The following is a 24156-nucleotide window of genomic DNA, read 5'->3' as shown; positions in this document are numbered from 1 at the left end:
CTGATGAATAAATCATATACAAGGTATGAAATGAATTCACCCAACGTGGAAAGCGAATAATTTCTTTCGCATACAAAAAAAAAATCCTTCTGGAAAGATTAGTATGACGAATGACAAAGAGCCCGCTTACAATTAGCTATCGGGATAGCTTTAATTAGAACTTGCTTATCCTCGGCAACTAGTCGCATGCGTGCATGTTTCAATATGTGGACGTTCGCTACCTTATAAGAATGAATTCTACGTAGATCCACGCATAAATGCGGAAATTCTTCCCAAAAATCGATATAAACGTACAGCAGTTTCCGTAGTATGGTGTATGAGTGTTTCAGCGAAGTCGTATGTGAATAGCGTTTTCAGAGGAGGTGCTGGAAACACGAACTAGATCTACTCCAGATACAAAGGAGGCAATTGGCAAACTCGTACTTGTACGATGGTCGGTGGTCTCCAATACATGTCGCGTTCAACATGGGAGAGTTGTGTAAACAAAAGTATTTTGGGGAGTTGGGCTAGTTCAGCATGTACGAAACATGTACTACGATACATTAGGCTATGATGACTTATTGCTGCGGGACCCTATTGCAGAATTTTAAAAGTTCGTGATCTTGCGGTTAGCATTGGACAGATGTCCTTTTCAGGATTTTTTTTTGCTTGCAGTTTTTCGTCACATAGGTCCCAGTAGTGTTTTTTATTTGACTTTAACAACAACTGATTAAGAAATAACGCTTCTACTTACTTATCCTTATTAGATTCATGATTTCGGGCCATTAGGTTGGATATGGGTGCCACTGAAACGGATGTGGATGGTGATCGATACGATCGATTAATGAACAGATTTGCTAAGAGCAGAAAATTGGGGCTATTTTACAATGCAGCAGGAACTTAAGGCGCTGAGGATTTGTACAAGTTTTCTAATCGAATATGTGCGATGACGAGAAATGTAAGTATTTCTGGGAGTGCAAGAAGCCAAAAGTACAGCAGTACTCTCTTCCACATGTTTTTGCTCCGGCTAGTCAAAACCGATAGCGTTTTGTCGAGTTCGTCCGCCTATGACCTTAAAGGACAACATCGCAGCGCGCAAGGAGGAGAATGATTCCTCTCTGCCATAAAGGTCACGTTTCGAGAATGTTCCAACATGAACCCACTGAACAGCATTGGCTAAGCATAGAAAAAAATGTCCTCACGTATTGCATAGACGGGAAGGATGTTGACAGCAAAGGTTAAAGTCAGGAAAAATGTTCAGAAATTAAAGCACAATCTAAAATGAAAATACAGCTCACAACATCCATCATATATTAGACGGAATGTGTGAAATCATGGTGTTAAATGACGCATGATCGTCGTAATCGTTTTTGTACTGTTGGTCGCCGCATTGCGACCAGCTGTCCTGGGTTGTCGATCGATAGCGTTCAACCATATCGACCCGTGGATATGGCAAAACGCCAATTTGACTGTGTTGCAATGCAGTGCGACGGTCGTAATGCGTTGATCAACGGAACAAAAACGGAAATGGCAGAGATACGAATAAAAACAATTGAATTAACAGTTATTCTCCTTTCATTGGGACGTATACTCATAGTGGCAGGGTGCTTAGTGAGAGCGATTAAGTGTTGCAAAGAAATATCTCATTATGATTGCTAAGAAAGCTTGCAGAACTAGGGTAGTTGCATTAGTAGAGTGCAAGGACTAATGTTAATTAGGATATAAGCTTTCCCAATGGACTAGTTTAAGATACAGTTAACAAAGAAATACGTGATAGTCTTGGATTTTTTCTTCCTTTTTTTCGCTGAGATGTGAATTCCTCAGCAAAAGTGTATGCTAATACATTCAAAATATTACTGCAAATCTGTGACTTCATTAGTATAATTGGTTCTATAAATGGTATAAAGCATAATTGGTTCCACAAGTGGTATTATGTAAAAATAAGCAAATTCATTGAAGAAGTACGTTAATAACGTGTGATCACAACATTCAAAGCTAAATTCGCAATTTAAAAGTTGATATTGAAAACAGCTTCGAAAGGAGTAATCACTCCTGAGTATTAGTGCAATTTAAAAAAAAAAGCAGATATAAATGTAGATTAAATTCCCCGAGAAGAGATGTAGGAAGTGAAGGAAAAAAAACACAACGTTACTTTGCACATTGCACACTACTGCACTCCACAACGGAAGCTAAACACATCCGATTTTTCGCGTCTGACGGTGATTAGTGGGCGAGTATGTGATGGCTGTTATGGCAAAGTATGAATGTTTTTATGGAACGATTCATTCGAATGTGCTCGATCAATCCTACACAAAATTATAGCGAAATAGAAAAATGAGCAAGTGAGTATGATTGCAGAGTGGCTTGAGAGCAGTTAAAACGTATGATTAACATTATTTGGGCTAATCTCGATACAAACTCGTGAAAATTCTTGAAGTAAGAAAATTACGAAATGAAACTTTCGAAAGTACAATAGCAGCAGCATAATAAAAGTAGAATAGCACAAGCATAATAAAACTACAATTAAATAAAACAGAAACGCCATTCCATGGCGGACCCAACAGCAATGGACGCCTGCCGCAACTATCGGGTGTTGGAATGGGCGGGACTGCATGCAATTCAAGACGCAAATGCTTAGTCTTCGCGTTTATTTGATATACATTTGATGCTGAGCCGCTGCCATTAATGAATTATTTGGTTAAAATAAGTTTTAGATCTTTTTTGGTGCTAGACGTTCCATCTTAAAAGTTTGAAGAGGTTTCATCTTTCTAAATGGGGAATTAAGATGCTCCTACAATGGTGAAATTTTGAAAACACCTATCGTAAGAAATGTTCTTTTTCAGCTTTTTCGATGCGGGCTTAATTAATTAATTTCTAATGAATCCCTATAACGAAACAGTGTAGCCAGAGTTCTTTGATTTGCGATCAATCGACGCGAGAACTTATTTCAACCGGTACCAAAAAATTGTTCGAGATCTATGAAACAGGACGGAATTAATGTAATGAGAATACGGTAAAGCCGATAGAAACCTTCAAAAGCCATAGAGCTTATCCACTGCATTTATGATCAGCAAATAGCAGATTGTACACTGAACGTATAGAACAGTTTTGCAGTGTATAATCTGACATTTTCTAATCAAAATCAGGAATAGATAAGCTCGAATTAGGTGGGAGTAGGTGAAGAGCATGGCATAATACATCATTATGTTATGAGCATGGGGAAAAGCTTCATCGTCCTGACGACGATTGATACGGAATATGCATTTGAAGGGCGTTTGCGGGGGTTCGGAATAAATTTGTGCTAGATCTACGTGAACCACCTTTCGTGAAAGGATTTGAGTACAAAAAATCCTGTTATTTCTAGTAATCTGAACCTAGATTTAAGCAAAGATCTACTTTTTTTTTAATGATAGAACCTTATCTCACAGGTATTCTCTTTAATAAAACATCAGCTGGTAGCAATTTGAGCCTATCGCTTAGAGTTTTATAAACATAGATCGTAACTAATAAGCAATAAATGTAATAAACATAATCTAGAATGAAAAAGGGGACTTGAATGCATACGGTAACTCAGGCTTAACACCCGGAATATCCGAACACCGCAAAGAGACAACGTTACGTTGTCGACATCGCGGTCGGCCACCACTAAACCTGAGATTCAATGGTTATTGATTTTTCGTGTGTCGGCCGGGGCGGGACACTGCGTTTAGGCACCGGATGGCTGTTTCACGGAGATTTTCCCATGTCCTCACGAAAAAAGGTACGCGACGACCATACGTTTTTGCGTAATGGCGAGCGTAACCGATAGCTCACATGATGGTTTCTGGAATCATAGAGCAAGTGGCCTCAATAGTTTTCATGATGAGACGGAGCGGGTGGGATTAATGTTGCGAAATGTGCAGCGTTCCAGAACTTTTCATAAATTCCTTAGAACCTGAGTTGTTGCTGTGTTATATTGGGTTAGACGTTACTTGGATGTTTTGGAAGTTTATTTGAAAAGTTCTACTACTTGTACCTTGTACTTCTACTGAACGTGCAATGCACGTGAACAGAAAGACTACAAAACACATCGCATCGGGATAAAATGATGATAACAATGGAGTGGAATGGGAATCTGAATCATTTCTTCTAGAAATTTACAAACAAATGTGAGTGTTAGGGGATTGGCCGGGAAATAAATGCTATTTTCGCACAAAACACTCACACGTGATAGGACCCTAATTTTGCGATCAAATATCTTATGGGCACCATAAATGATAGACCTAGAAATTCTTAAACATACTAGAGTCCCAGTATGTTTAAGAATTTCTTAACTCTCCGCCCTCTAAAGAAACCCATTATGTTACACAGCCGTTTCCACTTGTGAAGTTTTTCTCACGAAGAGTTCAACTAATAAACCAGTCATTAGAACAACCAGACAGCGCTCCACCCCTACACGACAGATACGACCGATCAATAATCATGAAATGAATTAGTTGCTACGGGCGAAAACCCCGTCATCATCCTATGACGATTACATGTAGCCATGACGCATGAAAAGACGATAAACGAATGATATAAGAGCGATGACGAGAGCTGTCACAAGCGAATCGCCGCAATTTTAAGCGTAAATCACGTAATCTTGCACAATACGTATCCGAGACGTAAACGTATGCAAATTTTCATCTCAGGATTAGTGTTCTATCCTAGTAAAGAAAAGCTTACTACGATGGGGAAGTTTTAAAACTTTTGTGGAAAATCGTTCCCGAATAAGAGAGAAATCCATCAGAAATCCATCTGTTGCTGTTCAGCAAAATGTCAGTTCTGCATTCGCATCCAAAGAACAAAGCTGCCGATAAAAATAGTTTGTTAGCGTCATAAAAGTCCATTACAGTAGTCAATTGATTGTTTTAGATAATTTATTCCATAAAAAGGTGTACAATGCTATGTCGTTGAACGGTAAGTTGCACTCTAGTGCAGGGCAATGACATTCATACATTTGCACGATTGAAAATTTGTTAATGATAGATGTTTTTATTGTGAAACTTTCTTTTATCAATAAGTGAAATTCGAATATTTATACACCTTAAATAAATTCAGATAATATTTCGTTTTTAAAGGGTAGGGACCCGTTACAGCTGCTTTGTGCTGCACGTTGGCTTTAAGTGCACAAAGCACTTCTATGATTGTGATGTGATTGCGCTTTGATGCTTTAATGCAATGAAATCTGTTGTTTTGTTAATTGCGAGTAGAAAATAATTATAATTAGTGATAATTTGCAGCTTAAGTTGCGGTATTTCTGCAATCTACACCCTAATTGCAAAATTCACGTTTTTGTCACTGCGATGTAACGGGTATTTATTATGCATTGTAATTACGGCTGATGATTACTGCATTAATTGTGACGTGGGTGGGCGGATTTCCGGCTGCTCAATGGTTGCGCCTATACTCATTAACATTACGGCCGCGCTAATCGATATGGCAGGTTGGGGCGGGACTGTTAACCAGTCTCGCTTCAACATGCCGTATCGATTAGCGCGGCAGTGATGTTACGCGTCGGGCAATAAATGCGACGTCAACTGGGAATCTTTTCCAATAGTTTTGGCTTAAATTTCTGTATGAGACAGAATGACTACTACTGTCACACTGGGAAAAAAAACAATAGAAATAAGTATTCAAGTCCTGATACGGAATTACTTCAATAATTAATCCCTCTTAACTCAGGTTGATCCTGAAAAGAACCATTTATGCTGTAGAACTGCAAGGGAAGACATCTTTGGAATATATTGGCAGTTCTACATATGTTTATCTAAAGGGCCGCGATTCGAATGCGATTGGAGCAGCGCAGAGGCGGAGGCGACATGGGTCAAGCAAGGAAAAAAGCGATAAACACGTTGCGCTCACCACGAGAAACAAAAAAACCACTGGCGAATATGTGAACTTAATATGGATGGAATCTTAAAAAAAAAAGAAAAAAAAAAACTAGCTAGCCAACTGTTATGCGAGTATATGGAAAGCTATGGTTGAGCTATGGTTTTGCGAATATTTAGAAATCACATCAGTGTATCAATAAATTTTTGCTAAATAAAATTTCTATGATGAATATCTCCCGGTCTCGTTGCTGTTTATCCATACCTGGGAACCTGGGGACCCAATTTAATTAATTATTATTTATTAATTACTATTTATTATTATTTATCAATTTTTATTTGTCATTATTTATTAATTATTAATAATAATTATTATTTATTAATTGAAGTCCTCTTCTAAACTGTCCCACAACTCTTGTTGATCTGAACACCTCGTTGCTATCAACCCATACCTGGAAACCTAGTAACCCAATTTAATTAATTATGATTTATTAATTACTATTTATTATTATATATATTGGTTTTTATTTTTATTTTTTTTATTAGTGTTTGTTAATTATTTATTATTTATTGTTATTATTATTATCATTGTTTAATTTTTTCGTAGAGGCTCAATTTTATTATGGCTAAAATGGGTGTATTCTTTTTTTTCTTGGTATTAGAATTAATTGTGTTCGATCCGCCCTTAACTCACTATAATTGTCAATTTTGGATAATTATTACTAGTCACGAGTCTTGGCGAAAGACCCTTGTTAGTCACAGGCAATCTTTTTTTTTCTTGCTGGAACATTCCTCTTGATTGGCCTCTTTTGCACATTAGAAGACAATTTTGGTGATCGATGATATGACGAAAATTCCAGTTCATCCATTTTTCTTTTATTTAATGGAGGGGAAATACACGTGAACTTCGAGGAAAAAAATCCGAGAAAAAAGGGAAAGAAAATGAAAAGAGAGACAGTTACAAAGGTTGTAGGGAATCACAGATTAGATAGTGAACATTCTTTGAATGTGCAAACGACGGGAACAGTTGTCCACATGCCGTCCTCACTTATCATCTAAAGAACGATTAAATGAGTGACATTTGATACCATTCATGTGAGCGTATGATGTGATGTTATTGTTTTTTTTTCTGCATTATGCTAAACAAAAGGATTTTAGATTATTTAATGGCAACTCTTACGATTTGAAGAGAAAATAACTACTTTTTTTTTGAGTACGCACACGCTAGACCTATCATTTAAAATTTGACAACAACAACTTCTTCTATAATCTGCCTGTTCGCATGTTGTACAGGAAAGTGCTGCTTTTGTTTTTGTAAAAAAGATAAACGTTGAACATGATGATATATGACAGGTGACTTTTTCAGGAAATAAAAGAAAAGATAACTGCAACTGCTAGCAATACATCATAATTGTAAAACAAATATTCGTAGAGGTTTTATGTGACAAAAATCACGTTAAATACAAAAATTGAGTATTAAAAATCGATTTTAAGCGCTACACCATTGTGTCGGTGAAAAATCTAAACTCAAACTGTATTTCAAATCAACCGGACAAAATATGTGGAGACAAAAGTAGTAGATAGATTTGGAATCCACTGCAAACTGAGTAAATTCTACTCGAAAGAAGTTGGGCTTGAGTTTTGCGTAGTATGTCCGTGTATCCAGACCACCTTATCCTAGTAATCCATTCGAGAACATTTCGTCATACGTCATCAATGATCCTCTTACGGAAACAAATCCTACAGGATTTCTAGTGGGTGTTTTTTGCAAGAGAAAGAATAAGCCTAAGTCTTACAGGAAGTGACGGCTTATGAAATGTTTCCAGGAGTGTTTTAAATGTAGTAGCACCGTTAGCACCAAATATTTTTGATTGTAAAATCGAACAGTTGAAGTCGAACATTTTAAAAACGTTGCAGTAAAAGTATAAGGAATTCGAAAGAGTCTCATCAAAGACCATTAACAAGTATTTGACATGGAATAAAACTGAAAAATGGCCCAAATTCTTTTACTTTTATGTTTTTTTTTTAAATAGTAGTTATGCTTAGTGCTTTGGACTATATGTATTCGCTTATCTCAATTTTTTTCTCTTCTTTACTATCTCAATTTTTTTACTCTTCACGTACTTTCAGAAACAGTCAAGAATACGCACAGAAATATTTGTTCGTTTCAAAATTTTGGCCATAGGCGGCCGTGTTGCTTGTTTGATGCGCGCGCGTCCGGACTAAATACATCTAGGGTTTAGGAGCGCTTTGTTGTCCTACACTCTCTGTAAAATAGCACAAAAATATGAAATATTTGCATATAATGTACACTTCCCTTATATAATTTTTCCATCTGCAAAAAAAAACACAAAAGTATGCCGGATTTTGCACTTGACTCCGCCCACTTAGCCAACATTTTGAAATGGATTGGAAACTCTGAGATTCCCTTTCTCTATCATTATTCTAATCTAAGTGCAGGATAATTACTTTTTTTGTAGGTACATAAAATGTTGACCACACATTTACCATTTCTCATGGGACCGACGATGTTGAATCTAAAAATCGATCCATTGATTCAAACAAGTGCCGTCACCGGGCTTGGTATTCTTTTCGCACAAACTGGTCATACAAATGTCGTCAATAAGTTGCTTAATGAGGTATGTGTCCTATAAGAACTTGTTTTTTTTTTGTTAAGTTTTTGTTAAGAACTTATTTTTTTAAAATGTATTATTCATTTTTCATAATAGTACGAATAACTTGGGTGTAACGTGTTTTTCATGCATTTTTATGGATTTATTCATTTATTTATTTATTTATTTATTCATTCATTCATTCATTCACTCATTCATTCATTCATTCATTCATTCATTCACACATTCATTCATTTATTACGTTCGGAAGGTTTACAGGTGTTTTTCGCGTTTTGAACGTGTTACAACCGATGAGAACCTGTTAACAAAGTGGGCGGCGTGTTATTCACGTTCTATACGTGTCGAAACTCGTCTCGTCTACTCTGTTGTATAGTTGACTATACGAAGTTTTCTTTTTTCGCGTTGTTTGCCTGGGAAATGGGAAACGACGGGCGGGACGCTAACACACGCACGTACCCCGACGCATAAGTGCGAAAAGATTTGCAGCATGACGGATTGTCGTCGTTGGAAATCAGGATTTTCCTTAGGCGATTAGCCCATTTTTCCCGATACTTCACTAAGTTTCATAGGGTTTCAGCGCATTTCCTTCTTCCATGATTTTTCCCGCAAAACGATTCGTTAAAGGCATCAGCTCACGAATCTGGCGTGGCATGGATTTTTGTTGGACATGTCGGGTCGTAGATTATGAATACAAGAGTGGTTCCGCTCATTTCTCCCAGCATTCCTGCAAACAGACGGCTTCGGAATGCGGTTCCTTACGTCGTCCTCTACTGCAACGCACTACCTTCGCGCCCCGCTCCGCCTGTGAATCGTCGAATGAGATGAATTACCTATCGGGGGGTCCGAATGGATTTTCGACGAATCGCAGGCGAGGGCGGGGCGCAAGGGCGGCGCATTGGAATAGAGGACGTCGTAAGGAACCGCATTCTGAAGCCGTCTGTTTACAGTGATGCAGGGAGAGATGAGCCGGACCACCTCTGTACTCATAATCTACAACCCGATATAGCTATACTCCAACGAAAATCCATACCGAAAATTCGTGGGGTGATGACTTCAATGGTGAACGAAAAGATTTGCACCATGACGGATTGTCGTCGTCGGAAATGAGGTTTTTTCTTAGACGAGCCCAGCGACCCATTTTTCTCGATACTTCACTTAGTTTCATTGGGTTTCGACGCATTTCCTTCTTTTTTGATTTTTTTTCTCGCAAAACGCTTAGTTAATCAGAAGAAAGAAGAAGAATGGAGAAGAAGAATTTTGTCGATTTTCTGCGTATTTCTCTTTGAGTCACTGACAAGTTGAAGGAAGGAGGGCGAGCGGAAATCCCTGCAAAATCCGGAGACGCAGGAAATTGTATGACCGGCTAAGAAAGGGGATTTACAAACGAAAAATAGGTGTAAAGAATACGAAACAACAAAAGTATAACAGAAAAAAATGAATCACTCAATCAAAAGTGAACTGAGGAATGTAAATTTTTCTGTTGCAATTGTTTTTTTTTTCTCAAATGTTTTTATGAAAAATAAATGGGGTAAACAAGAAAAAAGAAAAGAAGAAAAATGGCATTACTTTACTATTGCGTGAGAAAGAGGTCTTCTGGTTGCTGATAGTTTGATTCACATTATCTTCTGAAAAATTATAGGAATCTCATTTTCTTATTGATTATTATGGGAATCTTATTATCTCATTAATTATTACAGAAATCTCATTCTCTATCGATAACAATTAACTTTCTGGAAAAGTATTTTCTGAACTCTGCGAGAAAAACACAAAAAGGACAAGAATGGTCCGCGATTCCCTTGAACTAATTCCGTTTGTATTCCCTCGTTTGTTTTTTCCGGAATTAAGTATGCTTAGTTATTAAGTCAAGTGCAATTGAATTTATATGAGCTGTACAGCCAGAGGGCAGTTTTCTTTTTTCTCACTGCGGAGAATAACGCGACAAAATTGGCTGAAAATTAGTTTTTTTTTTTCTCAAACTGCATATCATAGAGTCCAAACACTTCGTATAGTTACAACTGGGAATTTATCCTGAAAGTAATAGATTGTTTTTTTTTGTGCTGGAAATAAACGGATTCTGCACCTACTATTATCTGCATGGAAAATTTGAGATAGGATTTTAGAAAAAAAAAAGCGCACTTGAATTTATGTTAGCTGCACAGCCAGCGGGACCTTTTTTTGTCGGAAGGCGAGAAAGACGCATTGAACGGGACTAGAAATCATTTTTTCGTCAACTGAATAATTCATGTAGTTATAACAACAACTTTATTATTTATTGTAAGTAATCGATTTTTGAATTATTAATAAACGAAGAGTTGGCGCCTCGTATTAGTTGCAAATAAAAGTTTCGGATAGTGTGAAGGAATAGGAATTCGGATAGTGTTTTTTTCGAGTTCGGTGTAGATTTGCTGTGAAAATTAGTACCTTTTTTCACTTCTTTTACTATCGCTTTTGCACTAATGAATATATTTGAAAAACTAGAGTACTAAACTAGATAAAGTAGAGAACTATAGCTATAGAGCTAGATTTTTCCGTAAACGTGTGGCTTAAATTGCAAAAATTATCGGTGAAGGTGCCAAGTGCAGGCAAGCACCGCATTATACGTGTACAGCTTTCAAAACGCTATTATTAGCATTGGTCATAAATTTTTGACAGTAATTACAAATCAAATGGAAGCGACTGTTTTTTTTTTTGCGGAGGGTCGTATAGTAGCTATTTATTCGAAATCAGCGTAGTTATTTGACTTATTCGATTATTCGAACAGAATTCGTTACAGAAATTAGTGGTCACGGGGTAATAGAGCTAAAAATAGTATATTTCTCCTCCTCGGAAATGAATGAAATAAAAAATAACGAAATACCTCTCCACTGATTTTAAAAATAAAATAAATTTGACTGATTTTAAAAAATAAAATAGGAAATAACGAAATACCTCTCCACTGATTTTTTGAATGTTGCAGCTCGTTGTTTTCTTTTAATTTTTCAAATGGACTGAAATAAATGGATTTAGGTTGTTCGATGGGTCTAGAAGTGATTCCCAACCTTTTTCTTATGGTTTAGTTAATTCTGGATTTTGGGTGCGTTTGTATATCAATTCATCTAGGCCAAAATCGTACACGGGCCTGATTCCTGTTCGTTTTATTCTTTCTTTCTTTTTACTATGTATTTACTGTATCTGTTTGTAATGGTCCTTGCCACATCCTTTTACCACGCCATTGAGCGTAATGAATAGACAAATGAATAAATAAGTAAATAATTAAATAAGTAAATTAAGTACTAGTTATTAATAAATAGATTAATAAATGAGTATGCATTTGTAATCTTCGCGATCAATTATTATTACTTCGCTCTCAAAAGCAGCCTTTAAACCTATTTACTCTGAGACTTCCTTATTTGTAACATTTATTTTATTATCCCCCTTCTCTATTCATTTCCAGTCACTTCCTCCTATAGTGCAGACAAAATCCTTCCGTCACTTTTTCTGTGAAAAAAATATGGAAGAAGTCGAAGGAAGATTTGGTGATCATACATTCTGCTTCATTGTATTTTAGGAATGTATTTTTCCGGTGTGTAGTCCTGAGATTGCAAAAAAAAAAAAACAAAACAAAAAGTGTTCACTGGCTGGAAAGAGATTTTAGAGAGGAAGCAAATTGTTTCAATGGGACATTTCACTTTCTAACATAGGAAATCCTAAACAAAAAAAAAATCAAAACAAGTGAACAAATAAAAGTGCAGAAAACAGTGAGAAATTTCAAATTTTGTAAAACTGCGTTGCAATCATTCGAATATTCATTTGTCTATAAAATCATTAAATTCATCATTCATATGAATAAAGTAAAACGAATGATTGTATGTGTTTCTTCTACAAATCACAGATCCAGGGAAATGAAACAATTGGAACGCGTAGATTACTTTAGTCTAAGACAGTAATAATCTATTTCTGGACTTATTCTGTTGTAAATTACTCTTCTTTCTCTGTTAATCCTCCAATTCACGAAAATTAATGAATGAAACGAATGTTTGTTTGTTTGTTTATCTGAAACACCCAATATTTGAATATGAATAATAGAATATTCAGATAGGGAAGTCTCTGCGTGCTGATGAAGAACCGTCACCAGAACTTCCAGCTTACAAGTTAAGCGCAGGATTTGCGATAGGATTAATATGTCTCGGATTGGGTGAGTTTTAGTTTGATTGCCGAAAGGTGTTTATTTATCTTCTCGACTGTCCTGTTTTTTTTTTGTTCGAATTTTCAATTTTTTCAAAGAATAGCTTTTTTCTAGCACAGCAGATCTCTTGTATTTTTGCTCCTTCTTTTTTTTGAAGCGTAATTTGAAATACGTTCCTTTATCCAACCGGAAATGAAATTTGAGTCGCACAAAGCTGATAGTTTATTTGGTTCAGACAGCCTTTTAGTGGTGGTTTCGGTTTGATAGTTTCCAAAAATCAATAATTTGCTTGAATCTAATAATATAGTAGGATATACCGACCTTTCACTTGGTTCGTAATTCTTAACGCTTGATACCTATCGATTGATTCCGTCGGTTACATTCAGACGAGAACTTGTTTATAGGAAAGTTTTGCTTCAAAATTTTGTCGAAATCAAACTGCTTGATATACCGTACATCTCCTCTCTGTTCATTTCTTTCATATTGTGAATTTGAATAAGTTATTGTGCAATTTTACGTAGTTAAGTTAGCCACAATATTTTCGCTGGAGCGGTGTTAGTCATAATTAAAAAAAGGCATGGTAAAGTAAAATTATCTCTGACTAAGCATTTCCTAATGGTTGCGTGCGAAAAAAAGCGCACAATTTTTTAAACAGGTCAGTTTCATAAAACAAAGTTTCGTTTAAAAAGTTTAAGTTTTTAGTTTTAAAAAAGTTTCATAAAAATATTGCATAGGATTACGTCCTTGTTTATCTTTGTTGTTCTTTGTTTAGCTAATTACACAAATAAATAACATGAAAAAATGACATAAATAGTGCTCTCGGTGAAAGATATTTTGTGATGGTTTTTTTGCTATCCAAAGTTCAGTATTTCTCACGTTTTTAATTATTTTGTTTTGTGATTCGTTTACCATTACTAATGCTGTTTTTGTTTCCCCGTTGGAATTTATTCCTTAGAAAATTCTTTCAATTCAAACAGAGAAAAAAAAACAAGCATCCTACATTTATTCAGGAGATGAAATTGCTGCCGCAAGACCACCATTTGAACAACCACTTCCATCTATTCCGGATCGACTTCGTGCTTTGATGCTTGGAGGACCAAGGGTTTGTCGTAGTTGATTTTCCATCACTATTTATTTATTTATTTATTTATTACGCTCAAAAGCGTGCCCAGAGTGAGAGGCAAGGAATGAATACAAATAAACAATAGAAAATCCAGCAACGAGAAGAGTAGAATAAGAGTAAACAGGAGTAAGTCACGCGAACAGTAAAGCAGTGGGCAAGTTAGTAATTTATCATTGGTGGAATAAGGAGGAGCGCATTGGTTTCCTCAAATTAAGTCGCTGGTTATTTGCTGTGGGGAGTAAGCTGGTACGCGAGGTTAATTTCGGAAGAATCATAGTTGAAAGTCGAAGTTTCACAGGTTATCTTCCAAAAAAAAAAGAGGGTAGAAGATGACATCCGATTCTGTTGTTCCATTTATTCTCTTAAAGGTCCCATTTTCTTCATAGGCCATTTTTCCTAGTGTTTTTTATAGGATCAATGCGTGTTTATACATCCTCAAATGATGACATGTCCAGAAGCACAAGCGGCCACCACAGCACCGCCGCAAGAGAGTCGTTCAAACCATGTCAGAGTGAGTTCGATGAGTTTTTCGTACGAGTAAATTATTTTCTAGAATTTTCTTCCATCAAGAGCTTTAACGAGATTTTTAAAATGGATATGTGCCACGTTTGATTATCTATTACTATTTTAGGAAGGTTCAAATGTTAATATTCATATGACTGCTCATCCGGCCACGATTGCCTTAGGATTGATGTACATGCGTACGGGAAATGAGGCGATTGCTAAGGATTTGGCATTGCCAGCCACAATTTCGATGCTTGAAGAGATTCGCCCAGATTTGGTGAGTTTGAGAACAGGAGAAACTCATCTAATTTCATACTCTTTTTTCTTTTTTCCTACTTTTTTCTTTGGTTTCGGTCAGAATTAGATGTATTTCGTTTTGAATCATAGAAATTTTTTTTAGAAGTCTTTGCTTGTTTGTTGTTTGTTGTCGTTTGTTTTTGTTTGTTTTTGTTCCACTATAAAATCTGTTCCAGTAGGAAATTTTAAGGATATTTTTTGGTCCCGTTAGAGGAATTTCTATTCAGTAAAAATGAATAGTTTTCTTTTTCAGATTTTTATTCGTGTATTGGCGAGAAGTTTAGTACTTTGGGATCAAATAGAGCCAACCGTGGTGTGGATCGATAAACAAGTGAGTTTGCGCTCGCTATGCGAATTTATAGGATTTTTTTTTAGAATAAACAAATCGATAACCACAGATCCCCGATATTATCCACGAATACGCCTACTCTGTGTTGAAATTCCCATCATCTGTCGAAGTCGATATATCGGAGAAGGAACAAGCTTATTGGGATGAGGTTGTCGATAAAGAAACTGTAGCGGAGGTTAGTGTTGGAGGTTTTCTGATATAAGGTACATCTTTGTTGGGAGTTATCACCTGGATCGAATTTGTTCAGGTTTACTTGTACGCCATGAGCGGTGCATGTTTTGCAATGGCATTAAAATATAGCGGAGCGATCGGCGACACTTACGATAATGTTTCTGCAATATTAGTAGGTTTTTGTTATTTTCAAATTCACTTTTTGTAGAATTAACTTCCATTTTTTCTGTTTTTCCTTCCTTTTTTCTTTTTTTTCTTTGCTTACAATAACATCATGATGGTGATATGTGAGTATGGAATGTGCCATTTACTTTTTTTTCCATGTAGAAGATATTTGGCTCGTAGAGCATAATTGCGACGCAGTTGTTTTGTCAAGCGAGAAAAGGTCCCAGGCGCTGTTCGCCCATATGCGAAGCGAATCAGAAAAACAAGTAGTGTGACACATTCCTCTCGTTCTCCAGCAGCCTTCCACGTGTTTCACCTTTGCTGTCGAATACGTTCTTCCGTTAATGTTTGGGTGCATACGTGCAAAGTGAAAAATATCAAAAAGTGCGTATGATTATCTGTGAATGGGTTGTGCTGGGGACTAGTTCTCGTTCAGCATTAATGTCTTTTTCTATTCCGTGATTTTAAAGGAAATACTTGAAAATCACCATGTTGAATATTGCTATTTTTTACTTGCAGTTTTTAAGTAGAACATTTCCATTTCTAGCTTAGTTTTATGTATGTTTTCGAATAGATAAGTAAGTAAGCACGATACCTGCACACAGATTGTAAAAAATGACCTTTTTGGTTGATTCCCCTTGCCTGGTCTTGCTCCTAAATCTTATAAGTGTAGACTTTTTTTTTTGATAAGCAATGAATGACGTGTGTGCTCTATTCAAAGGCATCACCCCACGAATCTGAGGTGGTAAGGATTTAAGGTGAATTATTCGCATGCGGTATAGTAGATTGTGGAGAGGGGGGGGGGGGATGATTCTGTCCATTTCTTCCTAATTGCCGTGAAAAACGGCTTGGAAGATGCGACGGGTGCACAAGGCTGGCGGGCTCCAAACGAACTCCTTGTAGAAAGTAGCGCACCGGAACGCCAGAAGCCGTATCCTCCGGGCCGTTTTTTACGGCATTCAAAGAGAAATGGACGGAATCACCCCCCCTCTCCATAATCTATTATCCCGTATGCGAATACTCCACCTGAAATCCGCACCACCTCAGATTTGTGTGGGTGATGCTTTTAATGTTTGGGTGCATACGTGCAAAGTGAAAAATAACAAAAAAGTGCAAATGGTTGTCTATGAACGTTTTCTACTGTGGACCAGTTCTCGTCCAACATTAATCGGCGTTTTTATTCCGTGATTTTAAAGGAAATACTTGAAAATCACCTTGCTGAATTTAGTCATTTTTACTTACAGTTTTTTTAATTTGAACATTTCTATTTCTGGCGCAGTTTTATGTATATTTTTGAACAAATAAATAACTAAACAAAATAAATAGATGCCTGCTCGAAAAAAAAATGTGAAAAATATCCTTTTTGGTTGACATTCTTGCCTGCCCCTTCTCCTAAGTATTATAGGCGTAGACTTTTTTCGGATAAGGAATGTATGACGTTTGTGTTTATATAACATAAAATACCTTATCCAAGTTTTTTTTTCCTAGGAAGAACGACTACGGTATCTCATGCACGATTTTAACATCGAAAACATAGATTGGCCGGCTAGACATCTAATCAGAGCAGCGACTCGAAGCGTGGTGAATCTTTGCGCTGATATGATGCTGACCAGCATGGCAATAGTGAGTGGTGGAATTCGACCTCATCCGAAAATTATTGATTCGGCTGATTGATTGAATTTTAGTTGAATGTTGGACGAGGAAAAGTAGAAACTATAAGATTTGCTCGATATCGTCGATCACATGACTATGAACTCTCGTACTGGTCTCATTATTTATGGAAATATCACGAGGAAATGTCGGTGCATCGGTCGTTAGCAATGCTTTTCTTGGGTGAAGGGAGGTGAGAATTTATTTATTTTTCGTTTTTTCTTCCCTCACTTTGTTCTCATAATTTAAATGAGCCATGGTGCCCATCTCACGATACGTTCAGAACTGAATTTTAAAGGATAGTGATTGTCTGGATGTTGGTACTTGCGCCCGGATGTTTTATTTATAGGATTCTGACCGCACTTGCATGATCATGTCAATGTGCAGGTGCAAAAAATGGCTGCAATGTTTAGAAAAAAAAGCAGAACTACTTGGAAATAGATATTTTGCACTTTTAACGTAACATTGTGTAAATCTTTTGCCCCCAAATCAGTGACAAAATAAATGGAAGACGCAAAAAATTAGAAAAATCAAATAGTAATAAATAATAATAAATTAATAATATTTTCACAGAGGCGCGTACTAACGCACCTAATAGGAACGAAAGCGATTCCCATGTCGTTTCTTACGATGATCACGGAGAGATGAGCGGAACCACGTGGTTTTCCGCCATCTACGACTCCGTATGGAAGTCCTCTGGGAACCATGGTAATCAGTAGCTGATGTTAACATTGCCGCTCATTTCTCCACGGTGAAACCGTCCCGCTGAGTATTTTCACTGAGCTGTGCAGGAAATCCAGTAGAATACACCGAATCTCACGAAATCTTCTGATCTGCTGCCTGCGGGGGAAATAACGACACCGGTAACATCTCCCGATTTGCAAGTTCTGCGTTGCAGTGATGGGATTTAGAATGTATGGGGCGAGGAGGGCTACAAAGTTACTCAAAATAAACTTAACCAACCTCGCAAAAAGGTGCCTTAAAGAACTTAGAGGACGTTGCTTTGTTAAGGCTTTTATTTTAATTGGAACTGTACTGGACTTGTTTTTCTAGTCCAGCCCTTCTTCTTTATGATTTTCTGCATTTTGCTCTTTCAAAAAAATATTTGATAGACGATAGACGCGGTTAGAGGAAATTACGGGTTTAGGTACGGTTTCAAGCATGATAACCTCTCTATTGCTTTGCTGGTGATATCGATGTATCCAATCGTGGGTCACAACGTGGCGGATAATCGGTGTGTTTCACGGCTTTATCCTCTTTTCTTCTCTTTGTTTTTTTTCTTGCAGGAAAATTTCATTGTGTGTTCAGACTCTATCATCAGCCGCTACGTTTTCTTTGGACACATGCGGTGGAACCGCGATTACTCGTCCCGATGTGCCGAAAGAAGAACAAGCCGATTCAATGCGACATTGAAATAAAGTTTAAGGTCAGTTAGCTTTTTCGGTGATGACGATAGCAGTTAATGAATAATAATTGATCGTGATATGATCTGAACTATTTATATATTTATTCATTTACTTATTTATTGAAAGCACTTGCAGATGTGCTATAAAACAAAAAAAAAAAAACAAGATGGAACAGAGCTCACTAGAATTTCACCTGAATTTTACACAACAAGACTGGCCCTTCAGAGCATAAGGAGTTTTATATTCGATTTATATTGTTTTTAAAAATGGTTTTTTTCACCTCTGCCACAGCCATGATTTTTCTTTCAGGATGAAAAAAATTTCTATTATATTACCACACCGCTGTCACTTATTTTTTTTAAATCATAGAGCTGCATATTAAAGCTGACCAATGGAGCCCGATCTCTGGGAACGCCCTTACGAATACTAGTCCCTCATTGGTGTTTAGCTAAAAATAATTAAAATAATATAATTAAAATAGCTTCTTCTAAAATCTTAGGCCGCTTCTACGAAGTATCCACGTGAATTCGGTTGGTTTTTGAGATTCTGAAGGATTTATTTAGGCGGAGGATAAATTTTGCTTGATATAGTCAGTTACTGAAACAAACATATCAAATCAAATCGATAAAATTAACTAATAATTGAGTTAAAATTTTAAAAAAATCGACATTTGAAATTTTTCATTGACGGATTTCCCCGCATTTGTGCAACTGATCCGAGTGGGCATGGCCAACTTCCAAAACTTTGTAGTTGGTTTAGGCAACTTACATTTTATAGACAGTGCTGGCAGCAAAATTGGAGAAAAATTTCAGGTTTCTGTGCTGAAGTCGTAATATTTTTCATGGATCATATTCGATAAAAAAAATAAAAATCTAATAAAGCATATAATTACAGAGCGCGACACCGCAGGCATACTATGACACTGCACCTACAGTTCTACCACCGATCGATGACGTGACCTCGATTGCGTTACGTGGAGCCGGCGTAGAGGAGATATACTTTGACTTGACTAATGAGGAGAGAAAGCGAGAATTTGTCGAAATTCTCACCACCGGACATGGACGAGTGCCAATAACTGTCACTGAGAGGTAGACGGGTGGACGAGTTTTCACGATTTCTAGGAGCTTCTTTTTTTTTACCAATCATGTTCAGTTGCTTGGATGATCACGAACTCGCCCAACAGGAGGACTGGACTTTGAGGCAGATATTTGATCATCGAGTCGATCGTCCCAGTTGTAAAGTCACGAAATTGGCGAAGGAATTGGAGCGAATGAGGATGGTAAGTCGTTTTAGGTTGGCTAATTTTTTTTTCACACGCGCATACCCTTTACAATTCCAGCTTACAATTTTATATTTATATTTGTATATTTATTTATTCATATTTTTTATGTTTTATATTTGTATTTTTGTTTCTTAATTACATATTGATGGTCATTCGTCGATGTATTCACCATGAGCGTCTACCACAGTGCTTATTTTTCTGGAAGGGTTACAATTCCCTGAGACCAGAAGCTGGGTAGGCGGGGGTTGTGACCATGAAAGAATTGAATAGTTTTTGTCCTCCAGAAAAAGCTCAAGGGCCCGGATCATCTGGTTTGTTGTTTGTTTGTTTGTTGTTGTTGTTGATGTGATGTTTGAGGTTGGGAGAACAGAGTGGATACGGGACCGTTTCCCACCTTAGGGCCTCAAGTTGCCGACGAGTGCGCGAAATGATCTGGATGTCGATGAATGGCGCGCATGTCCGCTGTTGAGTTATTTTTTTTAGGTCTTAGTCCTTCCTTAGCTTCTGGTTCCAGAGAATCCGAACTTTTCCAGAAAGATGGAACGCTGCGATAGACATTCGTGGTGAATACATCGACAGATGATCTAATGTAATGTATCAATGTGTGATTTACAAAAAAAAAAGCTATGAAAGTCTAAAGGATATGCGTGTGTAGAAAAAATAACCGTATGTAGAAAAAAATAAAATAAATGAAGAATAAGGTAATATTACCGAAAGAATAGTTAGTAGAATAACTATTTCAGCCAAGTCATCCTGGAGGTTCGGCCGATTTAAGATGGCGATCGATCGATAGTGCACCAGCTGTACGACAATATCTGAAAACACTCCATATGGTGTGTACAAGGAGTTTTTTTAGTGTTTCTCTCGTGATCTAACCAAATTCACATTGATAAGGAATTGATCAAATCAGATCAATAATCATCTGGAGAAATTAGTGATAATTTTTCGCTTCTAACTGGACTGAATCCTTTTTCTAAGCGTGAGAAAATAGTTATTCACTGTTTTTTATTATACGGGAGTTAAAACAAAGAGAAAGCCCTGTCAAAAAGTCATCCTGGAGGTTCTGCCGATGTCAAAAAAAAAAAAACACATAAAGTTCCTAAGATAAGAATTGCGAATTTCTGGATCTACTTCTATTTCTGCACGATTTTCCCAGAGATGACCTCTTTTTTTTTACCAATGTATTGATTCCATTTTCAGGAGATCAACCACTCGTCACCGTGCCTGTCCTCGTTCGTTGCAAACGACATGAAATTGGCGTCATGTGTGGCTGAATACGCTGGTAACATGTCGTTAGCGAATCGGCTGGACATTGAAGCTCAACGGCTGGAACGAGAAGCAGAAGCGTAATCGCGCCGCGCGCGCACCTTATTGATTAGTTGGATAGATGAATGGCGGATAGGGCAGGTTATGCACGGGTATCATCGTAGTATTTTTCAGTATTTTGCATCTGTGTGTTTTTTTTTGAATATTTTGTTAGGAGAAATCTTTCACTCCATATGAATCAGCTTTAGCTTTGCTAGAAATTTTGCATAAATCCTTGCATCTTTTGAATATCTGTCGATTGTTACTCAATTTCAGCACCAGTCGAGTGTCAGCTGAGTCCATTTTTGAGTTTTGCGAAATGCAAGACTTTTTATTCTGTGTATTTTTGTCATTGACTCGTGTTTTTGAATAAAAATGAGAAGTGATTTACCTGGGATTCTTAAGTGGCTAGATCGGATGGGGTGGTTTGTTTTCAGTCGTGATTTTCTCCGGAAGTAACACAGATAAATATTTAGGAATTCAAATTAACTGTGTGAAATTCATCACCCCACGAATCTGAGGTGGTACGCATTTCAGGTGGAGTATTCGTATACGGGATAGTAGATTATGGAGAGGGAGATTACTTCGTCCATTTCTTCCTTACTGCCGTAAAAAACAGCTCGGAAGATGCGGCGCGTGCACACGGCTGGCGCGCTCCAATCGAACTCCCTTAGAAAATAGTGCGCCAGAACGCCCGAAGTCGTACCTTCCAGTCCGTTTTTTACGGCAATTAGGAAGAAATGGACGGAATCACGCCCCTCTGCATAATCTACGATCCCGTATACGAATACTCCAACTGAAATCTGCACCACCTCAGATTCGTGGAGTGATTCCTTTAACTGCTATCGTCATCACTAAAAAAAGTTAACTGTTCTTAAACTTTATTTCAATGTCGCAATGAATCGGTTTGTTCTTCTTTCGGCAGATCGGGACGAGTAATCGCGGCTCCACCGAATGTGTCCAAGGGAAGCGTGCAGAATCCTTAAGTGTATTTAATGATAGAAGAGGCCACGGGTAGCCAAGGACAATAAGGACAAATAATTTGAAGATACATTCACTGTAGCATTGCAGCTACGATGTAAAGTGCATAGATCTTCAGTGATAGTGCTAGTAACATCGTCCTTCAACTTTTCTTTTTTTTTCACGTTCCTAACTACTTCAACTTCATAGTGTGTGAGTAGTAACACTTGCTCAAAAGGAACGATAAAAAAAAATCGCTTTCCATTAAGAAATTCAAGTTTAGTAGTAGTTTTTTCGATAGAAATGGAAAATAAGAGCAGGAGTATAAATTGGTGACAGAAAGCACTGGAAAGCATCAGCATCCACCGACATCGGCGAAATGAGCACAGTTGCCTTCGGCCTACTCTCCATCCTTTTCTTCTTCACTCAAAGGTTCGTATTTCCTACAAAAAAAAAAAAATAAAATCTTCAAAAATAGACTTTCTATCCGGGAAGTCTCTTTAGAATTTTCTCAATGGATTAAATTTCAAGCTATTAAAAGTTTTTCTCATCTATTACATATATTCTTTGTATAGCAATGAGATATAATACATTTTATACATTATTTTACTTCTCTTCTACATTTTAACTTCTAAATATCCTATGGAACCTATTTTTTGTCTTTTTATGTAAAGGACCTCCCTCAAACCTCCACTTCTGGAGTTGAAACCGTCAAAGAGTAAAAACTCCAATGTTTTAGGCTAGTGATACAACGTGAGGAAAAATTTCTAAATTGAATTCTAAATTTTTTTTCTAAATTAAAAATTAGGTTTGGAAAAAAATTCAAAGCCAGTGGCAGGGTTCTGCTATTTACAGATGCTATTTTCAGATCGCTTGCTAGTTTCCCAACACCGGTCGTTGAGGGTTTGTGAATGGAATTTTTTTCCTCCTACTGCGGTAATACCGCAGTAGTGCACTACTAGTACTGTGGACTAGTCATAATCAGTTAGTACTGTTTTTCAGAAGAACCACAAGTTGCCGTCGCAGCTGAACCGATTGCTCATGCTCATGTCGCACCAGTGGTGGCATCAGTGCCTGCGGTAGCACCGGCACCGTACTATCCTTCACCGGTTCTTCCCTATGCGGTGGTAGGTTTTTTTCTACTAGCGCTTATCACTGTCATTTTCTAACGTTTCTGTGGATATAGAAGCGATTTTCCAGAGCTTTGACCGTATTTTTCTTTGCTTCTCTTCGGAATATACTTTTTTCCAGCACACTCATTACTACCACCCACGCACTGAACTTCATAACGTTGTGAAATCCTATGCTAAAGGTAATTTTCGAAGAATATAATCGTATTTTTTTCGAGATCTCAATAAAAAAGCAGTCATTTTTTCAGAGAGCGGTCACGCTTCTGCAACATCTGTGGTTTCCGAGAACGGACATCTTCCTGGCGGTTTAGGACTTCATCCCACCGAACACCACCTCTCCGACGCTCTTGCGCTACCGTTCCGTGCCCGTCTTCATCGTCAAAAACACGCTAAAAAATCGCGTAAATCGTTTGATAAGAAGTCGAAGAACTGAAAAGATGTGGCATCAACCGCTCATCACAAACCTTTGACTACTGACCACGTTGTTGCTTGATTTTTTTTACGGACCACGAAAATAAAAAATTGAAAATATCATCGTTCTCTTTTTCACTATATTCATGTATATAAAGGAAACTAATTATATGGTGGTTCATCGTAAAAAAAACACCAATTTTGGATTTCTTTCTTGGATTTTGGACAAGATTTCCCAGGAACGACACTCTTTTTCTTTTTTCCTTTTTTCACTTTTTTTTTACTACGCTTCCGAGAGAAATTTCAGCGGTTGCCATCGATTTAAATAAATGTCTACTCGTATTGCTACAGTACTCAGTCCTTAGAAATAAGAAGAAAACCTCATTAAGATGGAAAAACGGAGACCTTCAAGTGTTTATCGTAAATTTTCTATTCGACCTGCCTCAGGAAAAATCCAGAAAATTCGTGATGCGAAAAAAAGCTCTGGAATGGTGATAATTTGATCGAAGGTGGATATTAAACGCCTAATTGAAGATGGAAAAATGGTAAGAAAAAAAATGAAAGAAGAAATCTGGTATTTCTATTTTCTTACCGAAATTTGAAAGCAGCAAATATTCCACACGCATAACATAGTACATAGTTCATTATCTTCAACGTGCAAAAACCAGAGCTGGTTTGAGATTGAACTCTTCAGCGTAAGAGCATGAAACAAACAACTTATCCAGTGCTCCACCGAGGCCAATGGTGCATGAATCCCGAACGGAAAATAGATCAAGA

At 37.2% G+C, this 24156-nt stretch overlaps 1 protein-coding gene across 3 annotated transcripts; it reads left to right on the top strand.

Annotated features, from left to right (window-relative positions):
* Positions 1-3721: 3721 nt before the first annotated feature.
* RB195_015981 (uncharacterized protein) lies at positions 3722-23401 on the top strand (the record flags this gene model as incomplete). 3 transcript variants are annotated; one of them, XM_064206942.1, is made up of 20 exons in its annotated part: positions 8345-8467; positions 12536-12635; positions 13637-13728; positions 14162-14260; positions 14381-14530; positions 14804-14881; positions 14949-15074; positions 15147-15242; positions 16724-16858; positions 16921-17078; positions 18033-18119; positions 18194-18311; positions 19186-19379; positions 19444-19570; positions 20317-20406; positions 20774-20919; positions 22707-22741; positions 22841-22965; positions 23090-23150; positions 23217-23401. In XM_064206942.1, 20 exons carry the CDS (start codon positions 8345-8347, stop codon positions 23399-23401), a joined length of 2325 nt encoding a protein of 774 aa, XP_064062821.1. The 3 variants fall into 3 exon arrangements, with proteins under 3 accessions (XP_064062823.1, XP_064062821.1, XP_064062822.1); XM_064206941.1 differs by lacking the exons at positions 22707-22741; positions 22841-22965; positions 23090-23150; positions 23217-23401 and adding an exon at positions 3722-3739 and having other exon boundaries at positions 8309-8467; positions 20774-20923; XM_064206940.1 differs by lacking the exons at positions 8345-8467; positions 12536-12635; positions 13637-13728; ... (11 more) ...; positions 20317-20406; positions 20774-20919 and adding an exon at positions 22218-22270.
* Positions 23402-24156: the final 755 nt, after the last annotated feature.

The sequence above is a fragment of the Necator americanus genome, chromosome V (genome assembly GCF_031761385.1).
Source record: "Necator americanus strain Aroian chromosome V, whole genome shotgun sequence".
NCBI lineage: Eukaryota > Metazoa > Nematoda > Chromadorea > Rhabditida > Ancylostomatidae > Necator > Necator americanus.
Note: the sequence above shows the minus strand (reverse complement) of the source record. Positions and strands in the feature narration are given on the sequence as shown.